The sequence below is a fragment of the Ornithorhynchus anatinus genome, chromosome 14, assembly GCF_004115215.2.
Source record: "Ornithorhynchus anatinus isolate Pmale09 chromosome 14, mOrnAna1.pri.v4, whole genome shotgun sequence".
NCBI lineage: Eukaryota > Metazoa > Chordata > Mammalia > Monotremata > Ornithorhynchidae > Ornithorhynchus > Ornithorhynchus anatinus.
This window is the reverse complement of record NC_041741.1, coordinates 39077733-39094432: the sequence shown is the minus strand read 5'-3', so window position 1 is coordinate 39094432 and position 16700 is coordinate 39077733. Positions and strand designations below refer to the sequence as shown.

The 16700-nt window shown below is 44.3% G+C and overlaps 1 protein-coding gene and 1 non-coding gene across 3 annotated transcripts in view; both read left to right on the top strand.

The window, feature by feature from the left end:
* PAH (phenylalanine hydroxylase) overlaps positions 1-16700 on the top strand; it is a 43869-nt gene that overhangs the window by 10921 nt on the left and 16248 nt on the right. For both annotated transcript variants that reach the window (XM_029079226.2, XM_029079227.2), the window contains exons 3-4: positions 2606-2789; positions 12309-12397. In XM_029079226.2, the coding sequence (XP_028935059.1) occupies positions 2606-2789; positions 12309-12397 (273 nt within the window). The remainder of the gene's footprint in view (positions 1-2605; positions 2790-12308; positions 12398-16700) is intronic.
* Positions 1679-1795, top strand: MIR1393 (microRNA mir-1393). The gene is given in 1 exon segment (NR_034857.1): positions 1679-1795. It is a non-coding gene; the product is annotated as a microRNA mir-1393 (primary transcript).

Genomic DNA, 16700 nt, shown 5'->3' with positions numbered 1-16700 from the left:
TTCCGTTGTATTGTTCTCTCTCAAGCGCTTAGTACAGTGTTCTAGACTGCAAGATTGTTGTGGGCAGGGAATATGTCTGTTATATTGTATACTCCCAAGCGCTTAGTGAAGCAACGTGACTCAGTGGAAAGAGCACGGGCTTGGGAGTCAGAGGTCACGGGTTCTAAGCCTGGCTCTGCTACTTGTCAGCTGTGTGACTTTGGGCAAGCCACTTCACTTCTCTGTGCCTCAGATACCTGATCTGCAAAATGGGGATTAAGACTGTGAGCCCCACGTGGGACAACCTGATCACCTTGTATTCCCCCCACCAGCATTTAGAACTGTGCTTTGCACATAGTAAGCACTTAACAAACACCATCATTATTATTACAGTGCTCTGCACACAGTGAGCGCTCAATAAATACGATTGACTACTCTGCACATAGTAAGTACTCAGTAAATACCCCTGATGGATAGATGGCTGAGGTCACGTGAAACCAGCCTGGGGGGGGGGGGGGGTTGCGAACCAGCACCCTCTGCTAGTTGGTCCCCGTATTTAACTGGTTCTGTGCACCCTTCTTTCCATCCTCTCTCCACACCATTCCTCAAACCCTCGAAGTTGTTGTCCTGGTATAGGTGCCCGTGGTGGGTTAGATTCAACTCCACGATCCTTTGCATGTTTTATGTATTCATTGCTGCGGGAAAAGGAGTGAGCTCAGGTTGGGCCTCCAGAACCAGCCCCAACTTCACCGGGAACGTGGGCAGCAACCCAGAGGGCGGCTCTCAATCTGCTGCAGGGGAAGGGTGATGGTGGCTTCCAGGAGGGTTTCTCACCAGTTGAGTGGAGGGAGAAAGGGAACCCCATCCTAGTCTTCTCTTCCTCCCGCACCATCCTTTAGGGCTGCTGTATTTTCAGGAGCTCAAATAGACGGGAGGCTTAGGAGAGGGCTGGCCTCCATGGATGGCTTCTAAAGGTAGAAGGTAAGTCAGAAAGACAGAGACAGAGAGAGCAGGTGAGGGAAAAGAGGGAGAGCGAATATGGGAAGAAGAGAGAAAGGCCTGGAGTCAGGAGATACGCATACCTGCACACACATACATAGAGTGAGTTTCTCAGCAGCATACTGTCTTCATAATAATAATAATTATGTTACTTGTTTAGTGCTTCCTATATGCCAAGCACTGTTCTAAACGCTGAGGTAGATACAAGTTAATCAGATTGGACACAGTCCCCGGCCCACATGGGGCTCACAGTCTCAATTCCCATTTTACAGACGAGGTAACTGAGAAGTTAAGTGACTTGACCAAAGTCACACAACAGGCAGGTGGTGGAGCCGGGATCAGAACTCAGTTCCTTCTGACTCCCAGGCTATCCACTAAGCCAAGCTGCTTCTTCAGTAGGGACGGAGGCACCCTGGCCCCTAGCAGTCATCTGATGGCAACCAGGAGCATGGACTGCACTGGTTCACGTGGGCCTGCTGGTGTGGGGGTCTCCGATAGGCTCCCTGCTGCTGCAGAGGGGGCAGCACGGCGTCAGGGCCGTTGGCAGCAGCAACGGCCGCCCAGCACAAGGAGCGGTAGCCCAACGGCGAGCAACAGTAGAAGAGGTAACCGGAGTGAGAGGAGCAGAACCTGAACTGACCCAACACATCCTCCCCTTCCCCACTGCCTTCTCCCATGCTATCATTTCCCCGGGGGCTGTGGTTGTGATGGTGTGGATGGAGGGGGGAGCAGTAGCAGCAGAGAATGGTGACGGCTCTGCCATCGCGTCACCTTCCCTGCAGCCACTGCTCCTCCCTGCCGTGCTGCTGCTCGACCCGTGCCAGTCCGTCTCTCTGCTCCCCGGATCCCTGGGCCGCCGCTGAAGGCAGACATCACCGCCACCCTCGAGCCACAACACGTCCATGCAGTTCTCTGCCTCTTAGCCCAACTGAGCTGGGAAAGAGTGAAACTAAGAAAGTGTCTTCCAGTCTTGGTATCTGCTGTGGTCACCCACTAGCTACTTCCAGGGGTTGGACCATGGGGAAGATAAGGGAGGGCCCCTCTTCCCCTCAAAGGGGCCAGAGCTCAGAGACCCACATTCCCTTCTCCGAGAAGAGCCGAGGAGGCTTGTTGAACCATAGATTGCCAACCCCTGTTCTAGCAGCCCACCATCACCACAGCCATTCCTAGTAAAACGTCTTGGGAGTCAGAAGATCATGGGCTCTAAACCCGACTCTGCCACTTGTCTGCTGGGTGGCCTTGTGCAAGTCACTTAACTTCTCTGTGCCTCAGTTACCTCATTTGGCAGCAGGCTAAAGCTGGAGGGCTTGAGGCTGTGCAGAATTCATCTTAGACTCAGAAGGTGACCAGGCAATGTGCCATTAGAGCTCTGCCTGGTGCCACTGCTGTCTTTGGAGGGTGCACAGGCAAAGGGAAAGATTGGGAGTATCTGGTCAGTAGCGGGTCCTGGGGTTTGTTTATTTTTCCTCCTGTGGCTCAGGTGAACTGGGGAAGAGAGGGGTACGTAACCCTAACAGCCGGAGTAGAATGACTGACCAGTTCTTGATTTTCATACTTCTGACTGTAATTGTCCCCTTTATCCACAGTCTACAGAAGCACAGATTATGCTCTCAATCCTTTCTTGTAGGAGAAAGATATAAATCTAACCCACATCGAATCCAGGCCATCTCTTCTAAATAAAGACGAATATGAGTTCTTCATAAATCTGGATAACAGGAACATACCAGCCCTGGATGAAATCATAAAGAGACTGAGACATGAAATCGGTGCCACTGTTCATGAACTTTCTCGCGACAAGAAGAAGGACACTGGTAAGAAAGAGAAACTCCCAAGTTTTGCCTTAAACAGCAATGGCTATGAAATACCAACTGCCTGATCATCTTGAATCTCCTGCTATTTCCTGTGGCAAAGTTGTTTCTTTTCAGAGCCCTGTTATTTTCACATTTATCTTATCTCACGGTTGTTATTGTCAGGTGGCTAAAAAGACCATATACTCTATTTGGGAAATGTAATCCAATTACTAGTCCTTGAATGATTGTCGGTTAGAGGCTAAACATTATCCTGAGGAGAAACTGGATTCTTTTTGTGGAACTAAAGGAAATTCAGCCTGTTAGTTTCCTTGTAGACACATTTTCAGAGAAAAGCTATTTTGGGGGTTAGGTTTTAGATGCATTATGTTTATCGCAAATATTCACAAAGCAGGGTGATGGTGGTACTTTCTGGTAGATTATTCACCTAGCTCTCAAAATCTACTAAAATATTTTCTAATGGGAAGACACTGTCATTGCAACTTAAATTTTGCCTGCTGCTGGAGCCTACTCCCAACCTTATATAATTTAAAATGCCTAAATGAAAACTAAATTTCACTATTTTTTCCTTCTCTACCCTGACCCCTTATTGAGCAACAGTCAGTTCAAAGAGACTGAATCTTGGATGAATGACAGCTTGGACCAAATTCCTAAAGTTTTGGGGAAGCTGCAGGAGGGCTCTTACTCAGGCAGAAGGGTTTCAAGGTTCAGAAAATTCATGGTTAGGGCAATCTCCAGCTCATCTCACTCTCTTCTTTCAAATCCTTGGCTGATTCCCTGATTGCTAGCATCCTTTCCTTTCCTTGTGCACCTGTTTTAGCCTAAGCCTCAGGCCATTGAGTAACTCGAAAGGGAAATGTGATTATGTCAGCTCAGGTTATGGTTCAGGCAGATTGAATCTGGGTGGCATCCGAAGGCTCACTGAGCAGGAAAACAAGAAGGTGGTTGCCTCGAAGGAGCATCAGGCAACAAGCAGTCCGTCTATTGAGTGTTCCACAGTAATTCAGGAAGCGGTTATGTGGGATACTTGAGAAAAACAAATGAGTAAAGTCAACACGATGCATTCAGAAGATAAATTGTCAGTTCAAAAACCACAAATTACAACTTGAAGCAAAATTATTCTTATTTCTTCATTCACCTCTCTTCCTCTAGACTGTAAACTTGCTATGGGCAAGGAACATTTCTACCAACTCTGTTACGTATTACTCTCCCAAGTGTTTAGTACATGCTCTGCATGCACTATGTGCTCAATAAATACGATTGATTGCTTGATTGATTTCCTCCCTAACTGTATTGACAGTATCCTCTGTCACCTCACCCCAAGAATCAAACACCACAGGATAGCAAGGTAGTTGACCATATCTCAGCTGATATGGGGAAAGAGGCAGAGTAGGGAGGAACATTTGCCAGGAGGAGCTATTTTGAGAAGAGAAAGGGAATGGTGTGGGGAAGAATCCTCTCCTTGATCAGAATACCAAGGAGAAAGTGAACCAGTAAGTACAAAATGTGTTTGCTCTTCCATTTAAAAGGATATTTTAAGTTATTTTGTTTCCTTAAGCTTTGATGTTGACCTAGTCAGATTTCATGGTATTGATCTACACTTGACTCTCGATATTCATGCTACGCTCACCCACGGCACTTATATAAATATCTGTAACTTATGTATAATAATGTCTGTCTCCCTTTCTAGACTGTGAGCTCCTTGTGGGCAGGGAACATGTCTATTAACCCTATTGTATTGCACTCTCCCAAGGGCTTAGTAAAGTGCTTTGTAAACAGTGAGCGCTCAATAAATATCATTGACTGATGTTAAATCCCCCAGTCCAAAAAATTATGGAAAATTCTGAATTTGAAGCAATCCAAAGAGACTGAACATGCCGTTAAATCGCATGCCCAGCTTTTAGCTGCGGAGGAAGGAGTCAAGTAGAGAGCCACTGTGTATGTCTCTCTGGGCACTTCTATAACTGTTATGTAAATTAAGTGAGCAGGAAGGTTTCCGATCCTAAACAGAGATAGAACATCCAATTACTCCACATTATTTTACAGGCAACATACCATCTGCTTGGAATTGAACAGATATTGAAAACAGATTTCTTTTCACCGCCTCAAGGAACGTTGATGCCCTTGGGCTATGGTGTAGGCCACTGCTAGCTAGATAGGGAACAGTTAAAACCCTTTATTCTCTTTGGGGAAGCTCTCCATGACTTTCCAAAGCTGGGAGGTCTTGAAAGAGAGGAGTCAGCTGACAGTTCAGGCCCACTGTTGCAATTTAGCTTTGAAGAGCTGCTTTTCTTGAATTCTACCTCAGGCCAAATTTCCATTCAAATCAAGGAGTAAGGATGGATGACAGGAGCAGGCCAGCATGTTGATCTGGATCATTTGAACCCCTAAAGGAAATTAAGCTCAACTAGTCTTCATTCCTGTTCATTAAATGGCTCAAGGGCCTAAGTAGGGGATGAAAATGGAAGTTTTAGGCTTTTAATTGCTAAAGTTCCCCACCGCACACAGCTTAAGTGAATGTTAATTACAATGCCATGTTAAACAGAAATCCCAACCTTATAAATGCCTAATTCCTCCTTGAGAAACCAATGTGAGTTTAATAGGATTTTGGATGAGAGGGGCTTTGAATGCTTTGGGTCTATTCTTCCCCTTCCTGATGTTCTAAAATCCTTCCTCAAAACAACATGAAAGAGCATTAATATCTTCCATCAATAAATCGGTTAATCCCTTTACCTTCCCCTTTGAGTCCTCTCCATGACATTACATTTAGAGGGTGAAAACATTCCTGCATGGAGACAGATTGCGGTGATCAAGAAAAAAGGAGACAAAGGAATATGGCTGGAAAGAGATTTATGATCATCAAATTTTTGAAGAGGGTTTTCTGTTTTGAATTACGGAGAGAAAATGGCTGGAGTGGGTTTCACTAAGCTCCAGTGATTAAAGGTGTCACAGCAGGGTGTCAGGCTGGCCCAGGCATAATGAGACTGTACGTCCTGTGTGGATCAAAAAGACTCTCTCTCTCTCTCTCTCTCTCTCTCTCTCTCTCTCAGGAAACATACGGTTCTGTTTGTTCCTTTCAGGCTGGCCAAACTCAAAACTAATGTTGCAGAGAAACAATTTGTTGTAGAAAACCAAAGCTAAATCAGCTCCCATCTCCCCTCTCTCCTCTTTCACCCACTTCACTGTCCACTTTTCCTTTTTTTTTTCAGTTTCAGCATTATTGCCCTGAAGGTCTGGGAGCAATTAATCATTTCATTGCTGGGCAGGCTGGAATTTCAAGAAATGATAGGGCAAAGGAGTAGCTGGGGGTGAAGAAGATAACTGAGGAGGCCGAGCTTCTAAGATTGGAGCTCTACTGCCTAACCCCAGCGCAAAATCACCCTACTCGAGGAATGTCCATAGTCACTATTACTTGATACAGGCAAGAATGGTGCCATAACGACATTGGCATTTCCTCTCATGCTCTGAGTGCCCAGGAAATACCCCAAGTTTGATGGGGAGGTTGAGGCTAGGGAGGTTTAAGAGGAACTGCTGACTTCAGCTCCCTAGGTTATTCTAAGAAACAACTAAGCCATAACTTTAAAGTGTTTTGCAAATATAGCAGGCTGTGTGCTTGTCTCCTTTCATTCAATAGTATTTATTGAGCGCTTACTATGTGCAGAGCACTGTACTAAGCGCTTGCCATACCATGTTTCCTGCCATACCATCCTGAACGTGCCCACTCTCATCTGATCTCAAAAGCTAAGCACGGTCAGGCCTGATTAGTACTTGGATGGGAGACTGTCTGCGACTACTGGGTGCTGTAGGCTTTTCTCCAGCACTTAGTACAGTGCCTGGCACATAGTAAGCACTTAAGAAATACCATAATTATTCTTAGCATAATGGAAACCCCAAATCACGGCGACTACATAGGTCGTAGTTTGTTGTATTGTACCCTCTCAAGCACTTAAAGTGCTTTGCTTACAGTAATAATCATAATGATAATAATCATGGTATTTAAGCGCTTACTATGTGCCAGGCACTGTACTAAGGACTGGGTGAATACAAGCAAATCGGGTTAGACACAGTCCCGATCCCACACAGGGCTCACACTTTGAATACCCATTTTACAGATGGGGTAACTGAGGAACAGAGAAGTGAAGTGTCTTGCCCAAGGTCACACGGCAGACAAGTGGTGGAGCTGTGATTAGAACCCACAACCTTCTGACTCCCAGGTCCATGCTCTATCACTGCACCACGCTATGATTGAATGAATGAATGAATGAATGAATGAAAGGTGTAAACTTCTCATTAGAGTGTAGGTTCCTAGTGAATAGGAAGAACCTCTCTTCTATCTATTGAACTTTCCCAACTGTTCAGTATGATGTATTGCGCACATTGAGTGTTTAACGAATATCACTCGACTCACTATTGCCTCTCTCACCCATTTTCTCACTTTTTCCATCACTGCCTCGGTCTCCGTCACGCCAGCTAGGGATATGACCCAGTGTAACTCAGGAACACATCGCACAGCTCCACTCATGTCTGTGGAGTAAAATGAAATAGCAATTTAGGAGTTCCTAAGAAAATGAAGTCTCTGGTCTGGAGGTCATTTATTGTGTCCTTCAGTGAGGCCAGGCCTATGAAGTCATTCATTGTTCTGAACTCTCACTTGTGGAGTTAAAATAGTTGATCAGAATGACACAGAGCATCCCTTCATTAATGTATCTGGAAACTCGTTGCCTCTGGGTAGACCTCCAGGAGCCCACAAGAGGGAGAATTAAATATTATTCTATTTCAGGCAAAAGGGAAGGAGGATTTATTGCTTTTCTGAGGCAGGCTGGAAGCTGAGGTTACATGGGGGCATTGTTCACTAAACCCCGGGGCCGGCCAAAGCATTTGGGGCTGTTTAGAATGGGCTCAACCTGAGCCTTGAGCGCCTCTAAATTTAATAGACCCATACATGACCCCATCCCAGTGGTCAGAAAGCAGAATCTGGGCACCAGCTCCTCAGTGCTTCCGTTGGGTCGCCCACATATAAATAGCTGATCAGCCTCCCATTCAGCACTTGACCCCATGTTAATTTGACCACAACTTGGGTGTCCAGGGCAAACTCATAAATGCTGCTGTTTCAGTTAGAAACAAATCAATATTTATTAATGATCTGCCCACTCTGTTCCCTCAGTCTGTGTTGAACCCATCTACCGTGGTAATTCATTAACTGCAGTGCAAGCAGTCAGCCTGTCTGCAGAGCCAAGGCCAGAGACCCTCCTTGACAAACAGAGTATTTTAAATGGGTAATGCCATTTGACTTTTTTCATAGATGCAGGGGTTATTGAGATCTGTGTGAGAGAACACATTTACAGTAGTGGGAAGATGGGGAGTTTGAGAATTTTTTTAAGAATATTTTCCTGCCAGTATCTGGTGTAATAACAAAATTAATAAGTAATAATCATATTAGTGTTTGAGCAGTGCTTTATTTTTCTGAGTGCTTTCGTGTCAATTGCGGCGTCCTTTATTCTCATACATTCCTTCGCGTATACTAATGCTACTATTGATTCCCATTTTACAGATAAGGCAACTGAGGTACAGAGAAGTTAAATAACCTGCCCGAGATCACACAGACCACCACTGGCAGAGTTCTATATTAACGTTAGTGCCAGATCAGTATTTTCTGAAGATGTTAGGTATGAACTTGTGTAGTAAATACATAAGAAGGTCAGATAAGGTACACTTATTTCTGGGCTTTGGGAGATAGAAGGTAAGCATTTTGATTGATTCCTTCATGGCATTTTCCTATGACAATCGTTACATTTTTCTGTGGAAATGAATGCGTGTTGTAGCAAACAAGCACTATATTCTCAAGACTCTTTGCTAATTCGTCCACCATTCAGTCAATCATTTATTGAGAGTTTTGGGCGGAACACTGTATTACGTGTTTGGGAGAGTACAATATAAGAGTTGGTAGACATGTTCCCTGCCCACAAAGGAGTTTACAGTCTAGAGGGGGAGGTAGATATTGAAATACATTACGGATGTATACGTAAGTGCTATGGGACTGAGTGTGGCCTAAATGAAGGGTACAAATCCAAGTGCGAAAGTGATGTAGAAGGGACAGGGAGTAGAAAAATCAAGGGCTTAGTTGGGGAAGGCCCCTTGGAGGAGATGTGATTTTAATAAGGCTTTGAAGGTGAGAAGAGTGATCTTCTGTCGGAAATGAAGGGGGAGGAAGTTCCAGGCCAGAAGCAGGACATGGGCAAGGGGTCAGCGGTGAGAGAGACGAAAGCGAGGTACTGTGAGTAGTTTGGCATTAGAGGAGTGAAGTGAACCTGCTGGGTTGTAGAAGGAAATCAGTGAAGTAAAATGGGAGGGGGCAAGGTGATTGAGTGTTTTAAAGTGTTTTCAATCCAAATGCTCCCCCAGACTTCTATTTGTCAAGGAAATATTTTCCTTAAACTTGATCCAATTCTGCCAATCCTTTTATGTGATCCTCCCCTAGGTTTTCTGGTGTAATCTCACCCACTTAGTTATGGTCTTTATTAAGAGCTCCATCAGTTTTAAGCGCTGGAGTAATTAAAGGTAAACGGATAAGATACGAGGAATTGGTGATCCTGGAGCCTGCAGGCTTTTAAAGAAGTAGAAAATGTGTTGAGTCAGAAAGGTGGTCAGGAAATATCTGATCTTCATGATTTCATAAGTGCAGGAGGAGCTCTGGGATAAAAGGTAATTCACAGTCATCAGGAAAGCACTTTCACATCTTATTTCATATCTTCTCCCCCATTAAGATATTTCATCCAAGCTTAGGGTTAGAAAGGGAGAAAGTTCCTTTAGCTTCCCTATCCCCCACCCGTGACTGTTGTCTTCTGAGGTAATTTCACACTCATCCTGAGAAATTCCCCCCAAATAGATTCCACAACGGCCCTTGTTGACATAATCCATTGTCCCCTAACCTTTTCAGGAAAGTCTGTGGTTTATGCCGGTTCAAGTGCTTAGTACAGTGCTCGGCACCCAGTAAGCCCTCAATAAATACCATTGATAATAATAATAATAATGTTGGTATTTGTTAAGCGCTTACTATGTGCCGAGCACTGTTCTAAGCGCTGGGGTAGACACAGGGGAATCAGGTGGGGCTCACAGTCTTCATCCCCATTTTACAGATGAGGGAACTGAGGCACAGAGAAGTTAAGTGACTTGCCCACAGTCACACAGCCGACAAGTGGCAGAGCTGGGATTCGAACTCATGAGCCCTGACTCCAAAGCCCGTGCTCTTTCCACTGAGCCACGCTGCTCCTCATTGATGATGATGATGATGACTTCCAGGACATCAGAGCAAAACTGTACACCAATACCTCTCCTTCACAGGGATCCTTCTTATTTTCAAAGGCAGTTCTCAGCCCCGTCAAACTTTTCTTTTCCCAATTCAATCAAGCAATCAGTCAATGGTATTTATAGAACACTCACTGTGTAAGGAACATTGAACTAAATGATCGGGAGAGCACCGTAGAATTAAATACCCCATCCTTTTAGCTTTTCCTCACAGGATCGGTTTCTCAGACCTTTAATGATTTTAGTTGCTCCCTTCTTGATCCTCTTCAACAATTGCTCCTTGGTTTCGTTGTGGGAGCCCGGACTGAGTATGGGAGCCTTTCTTCCAAGATACCGAAGCCTTCTAAAAATCGGTAATTGTGGGTGTGCTGTTTCTGTGCCATCTAGTGACATTTTGCGGCATAGCAACCTAGTTTGGGGTCCAACTTACCTAAGTCGATGAAGAATGAAAGTTCCTCCATTAAAAGAAAAAAATCAATTTCCACTCTATTCTTCCCTCCTTATCATTTACGTTCTTAGGTGAAAGAGCATCCGGTGCATTTATTACACAAGTTCCTTGCCTTGAATCTCTGTGTTCAGGACCGTTTCATAAAGTGTTTGGGAAAAGTCCTGATGATGATCAGTGTCCATTTTGTGATTTTTTGACGTTTCCTTGGGGATCCCCAGATCTCTCTGGTTACTGGTCAATGAATGCGTGGGCTCTGGAAAAGTCCCTACTGCTGACTTTATGCAGAGTACGTTAAGGTCTTTCTGGGAATCTCTCAATCAATTAATCAGTGGTATTTACTGAGTGCTTACTGTGTGCAAAGCACTGCAAAGCACTGTACGGAGCACTTGGAACAGTATAACCGAGTACGTAGACATATTCCCTGCCAAGCTCTCTGGGACTTGTTCCCACCACATTCTCACCAGTAAGACCGAGGGGCAGAGAAACTGAGTAGGTTAGTGAGCACGGTCATTTCTGCCCGACTTTGTTTTCACTATGCATTTGGGATAAAACACTGGGCGGAATTAGGGACCGTTCTTCTGACCATACTCACCTGTCTAGATGCAATGTCGCGCCATGTCGGAAAAAACAGGTGTGCGCGGGACAGGGGGTGAGTATCACCACACAAATTTTCCTCAACAAGAGATCCTGCAAAAATGGAACCCTCATGTAATAGGGACCTGACTCGATTCACTGGAGTGTCTCAGGCTGCATATCAGGGTTCTGCTGCATGTCAGAGCCAAGGTGCCAGGTGGTACTTGGTGATCTCTGATCTACTCAAAGTGTTTCCCAGTGGTGGAAGTCTGGATGGGTACCAATCAGTTAGTCAAGCAATCAGTCCTACTTATTGATCCTGCTAACAGTGCTTGGCACATAGTAAGCACTTAACAAATACCATCATCATTATTCATTCATTCAATCGTATTTATTGAGTGCTTACTATGTGCACAGCACTGTACTAAGTGCTTGGAATGTATAATTCAGCAACAGATAGAGACAATCCCTGCCCACTGACGGGCTCGCAGTCTAATCGAGTTGTACAGGTTGGGCAGGGCAAATAACTGAATTGCTGCCCTTTAACTAGGCCATTAGAATCCCCCAGACTGTTGCTTCACCCACTCCTGCCTTCTCACCTCCCTGATGGGTGGAATTTCTGTCCTGGCCTCTCCCGCTACCCCAGAGTTGATAGTCGGCTGCTGGTCCTCGAGGAAACTTCAACCAGCTGGGATCCCATAGTAGCACAGTTATTGGAAAAAAAACCCCTACCTTCTAATCTGTGAGGGGCAGGGAACGACTGCTAATTCTGTTGTGTTGTACTCTCCCAAGTGCTTAGTGCTCTGTGCATAGAAAGCATTCAATAACCGATTGATTGATTCCCCTGGAAAAGTTGGACAGGGCATGTGGACCTGCCCCTGAAGCCATTCCCCCTCTCACAGTGAGGGCCAGGTAGCCCAGAAAAGTGGCTGAGGTGAATGTTGGGGGAGGCATGAAAGTGGGGAGAGCTGCTGGGATGGATCTGGTGGGGGCCTCCAGAGACTGAGGGGGGTTGTTGCTAAGGGGATCCCTTAAAGTGTTAATTCCTGGCCAGCTGCCCCTAATCTCTGCTTGTTCAAGTAGCCGGAGTAGACAGTCTTTCTAAACTGGGACCTACTCTCAACTCCTCTCTGCCAAATATTTTTAAGAGGTGGCTGGAAGAAATAAAAACTGTTGTTTCCTTTTCTATTTTCTAGTGCCATGGTTCCCAAGAACGATTCAAGAGTTAGATAAATTTGCCAATCAGATTCTCAGCTATGGGGCTGAACTGGATGCAGACCACCCAGTAAGTGTGATGCTTTAACAATGGGTTGCATATTTTGCTTATAAATGGTCAACGGGAACCCCATCCTTGATAAAATCCACCCTTCCCTGCTCGTAGGGAGTTCACCAAATGGCAAGTAGAATCAGGTTTGCTGATTTGCTACGGTTCCCACTCAGAATTGGAGCATATTGCAGAGCTCTCTGCCCAAGTGCCAACCAGGTTGGTCGGTCAACTCAAGAAAGAAAGTAGGAGAGATTTTCTGGTGACTGGAAGCTTTGTCCCTCTGTGACTCTGTTCCTTAGAAGCCTGTAGTCAGATACAGAATTGTGGAAGACAGAGAGTTAAAGATCATCTTTTAAACAGATGAGCTGCTTTCAAGTTCCCCAGGGTGCTGTTAGTGTGCTGGAGCAGTAGTCATTTATCAGTGGGAGTCTCCCTGGAGGAACCCTAGTGGTTCATCAGACCACAGGGTGTGTTCTGGCTTTTCCCCAAGGAGGTCTCATTTTTATCCTCTGCAGAGCTGTTATCTGTTCCCAGGGTATGTTTCCTTGCAGGAAATACCATGAGAAAATGTACTAGGCCATTGCACTGGATTGCATATTTGGATGAGAATAGTTTCGGTTGGAGTGATGAGTGTGGACCTATATAGGAAGAGCTTATGAGAACTGGTTCAATTGAAGCCTCAACTAGACCCTGAGTTAAATATCAGTGACGCAGGCTGGTATCTTTTAGAAGCCCAGATTGACAGCCAACCATTTCCATTGTCATCTATTTACCAAAACATCATTCTTGGAAGGTAGGCTTAGCAAATTCAAAGTCCCGTTTTCACCATGGTCAATTCTCTTGGTTCAGCTGTTCCTCCTCCCACCCCTATTTCTCTCTGTGAAACATCTCTCTGGTTGCACAAGGCAGTGGGAGAGGGAGAATGTGAATTGAAGGCAGGGAGTTATACCCTGAATTTGATCTCTTATTACTCTTATCTTAGCAGAACCACAGATGTGGTTAGTCATAAAATTAGATGGTGTTTCTTTTTAAAATCTAGCTAGTGTACTTGGATCAGAGCAGTGAGTTTTCTTATAAAAATAAAATTAATCAGGTACATTTGAACCCCAAAGGATGAGCCAGGTTCTTGGTGTTCCTGGGGGCATAGCCAAGCCCTGGGAAATTCGTCCAAGGACAGAGCAAACTTAGCAGCTTGTTTCTCCACATCAGCATAACCCCCTCGAACAACATCATGGAGCGAAACAGATATATCGTGAAAAATGTAAATAGAGACCAGAGACAAGCAGGAGTGTTCTTTCCAGAAGGACCCTCTGTTCTGATTTTTCTGGTGCATTGAATTTGACCTCCTTCCTCCCACTTGCAGTTTGGCACTTTAAACTGATTTCACTTATATTTCATATCAGAGTTTCAGAGCCAGTCATTTTTAGGGATGAGGAGAAAAGAGATTGGCCTCAAAATTGAGAGTCAAATGTTTCAGTATTTGTTCGTGAGTTGAAATGTTAAAAAGAAGTAACATGAAAAGAAGGAAGACCCAAACAGGCAGAATTATTTTACTCTAATACTAGTAGCCCATAGTGTCAAGAAATGAAATTGTTGAATTTCAATAACATTCAATTTATAGCCTAGCTTTTACAGTAAACCTTTATGCCATTCTCAAACACTAGTTTGCTAAAGATAAGTACTCCCACTTAGAAATAAAATGTGGTTGTAATAGGAGCAAAGAATAAGTAATCCAGAACTTTACCCTAATTTGAGGTTTAGGATAGATAATCCAGTATGATTTCAATTTAGCCAGATAAAAAGTGCCAGTATATACAAAGGGTATTACAGACAAGGTCTTAGTCTTCTTTCAAACATTTGTCTGTTCTGTGAAGAGAAGTCAGTAACTGTTCACCCAGAACCCTACCTTTCCTCCTTTCCTCCTCCTCTCTTCCCTTTTGCTTCTCTCCCCAGATACCCTGAGTTCAATTTTGTTCTCCAGAGCTTCCCTAGAACAGACCCAGGTGTTCTCATCATCCCCAGTTTTCTGGCAGGGAAGAACCTGGTCCCTTGATGGGAAAGGTGGGCCGTGGCAGGGGGACGGTGAAGTCACTGAATGTTTGCCTCACTAAATTCTATTCCATGGTGACCCAGGCTCCAAAATGGAATTTCAGCATATATAGGAGGCTGCTATTGTGTCATGCCAGTTTCTCCTGCTCATCTTCTCCCTGCATAACTCTACTACTGCCTCTAAAACAGCATGCTCCAAACTGGCTCAGGAACAGTTGCGATCCTGCCAAAGATTTTGGTGATCCTCAGCTTCCTTGTCCCCCCGCCCACTTCCCATGGTGCTGTGCCCCTCCTTTACCTGCAGTCTAGTTTTGGTATAAGGAATCAGGTGTGATGGCAAGAATGGATATTAAAATTAGAATTGACAACCAGATGTGTGGTAATTTGAAAATAGCCTGAGCCTAGACTGCACAGTTACTGTGGGGAGACTTGTAAACTACACTTGAGTGCTTTCTTACTGCTTCACACACCTGACTGGGATTTTTGGGAAAGGCCTAATGGGTTTCAGCCCCACACAGAGTTTAGAAGACCATCTGAGCACTCAAAGCACTTGTTTAAACGTTTCAGTAAAATTTGTGGAATAAGAATGCAGGCCTCCAATACAAATGTGGAGATAATGAGAAAAATTCAGTACCTCAACCTGGCAAAACAGCCAGGTTTCTTTTCTTTCCTTTGATAAAAACCTGTATTGTTTTGTTAAGCTTCCCAAATAATAGAAACCGTGAGTTTGTTTGCAATAATTATTGCATGCAGCCTTCAGGTGTTTTTATAACTCCGCATCACACAGAAATACCCCCCTCCTCCCTCTTTCAACAACAACTTATTTTCATGTCAAAACATACTCAGATATATGCAGGGCAACAAAAATTGCTGCTATTAGTTTAATTGAGATGGGGTGATTATAAATAAATTACATGCAGTGCCACTAAAATTGCTGCTATTAGTTTAACTGAGACAGGGTGATTAGTCATTCACCAACTACTATTTGATCCAAAATGTATTACATGTTGTATTCAGCGGTTCAAGATATCCAGTGTGGTTGTCGGGAAATCAAAAGCCAATAGTACTATAGTGAGCAGATTCAATGCCACCCCTCATTTTTTACATCAACTGAAATAACATGGAATTTAAACACATGCAAAGATAATCCAAATCAACTCCTGAAATGAATAAATTATATCTGATCCATTGATCTGATTGGAAAGCCTCAATTTGCACAATAATCAATATACTGAATTAATTCAATTTCTGCATCATCTCTAAAAAGGAGATAAAATGCCTGTCCTCCCTCCCTCTGTGACTGTGATCTCTGTTTGATACGGGGACTGTGTCCGAACCGATTATCTCCAATCTTCCCTAGTACTTAGTTCAGTGCTTGCTTAATAAATACCATAATTCTTTTACTTAGAAACATAAAATCAGTATGCAATCAATTTACCATCATGTGATCCCCACTTACGCTTCCTCAAAGTATGTGTCAAGAAACAAAGATGACCAACAGGTGGATTTAAGCACAAGGTTCAATATGCAATTTTTTTGAGGTGATTGGGGCTTATGCAGCCCAATTTGGGGGAAATAGCACAGAATGAAAACCTTTCACCCGGCCAACCGACACACCTGTTATGTTTTAACTACCCATAGCAGTGCAGTGAAATGACCTGTGGCTTTGAATGAAGGTCTTCCAGAAGATCGGTACCCCTTGAAAGCTTTGACCCTTCCAAGAATATTGCTTCTCATCCTTCTCATCATGAATGGTCATTTAAGTTTGACTCTCTCAGCAAGTCATTTCCTCCTAGAGACTCAGCCTGCTCCTTTGATACTAGGCAGCTTTACCCCTTTCAGCTTTTGGAATCCTGAAAATGACCTCTTCGGCTTTGTTGATTTTACCACAGCTCCTCCTAAAGAGAGACTCCCACTAGGGATCAGAAGGTGATCATCTATCAGTCAGTGTATCGATGGTATTTATTGAGTGCTTGCTGTGTGCAGAGTGCTGTATTATGCGGGTGGGAGCATATAGAACACGAGAGTTGGTGGACAGTCCTGAAGGCAGGGACTATAACTGAGCTCCCACACAGGTTTCCTTCAGGTTTAACACTTTCTTCCAATCTACATGGTTTCAGTTTCTCTTGCGCTTTCAGTTCACTTAGCGTCTGCCATGCCTGTCCATGGTCCTCTGGGAGCCAGGGTTGAACTTGAAGGGCTGGAAAATGCTGCTCACCTGGTTGCCAGTAAAGAACTCTTAGGATGTCTTGGCTAAGTGAGCATACACCTT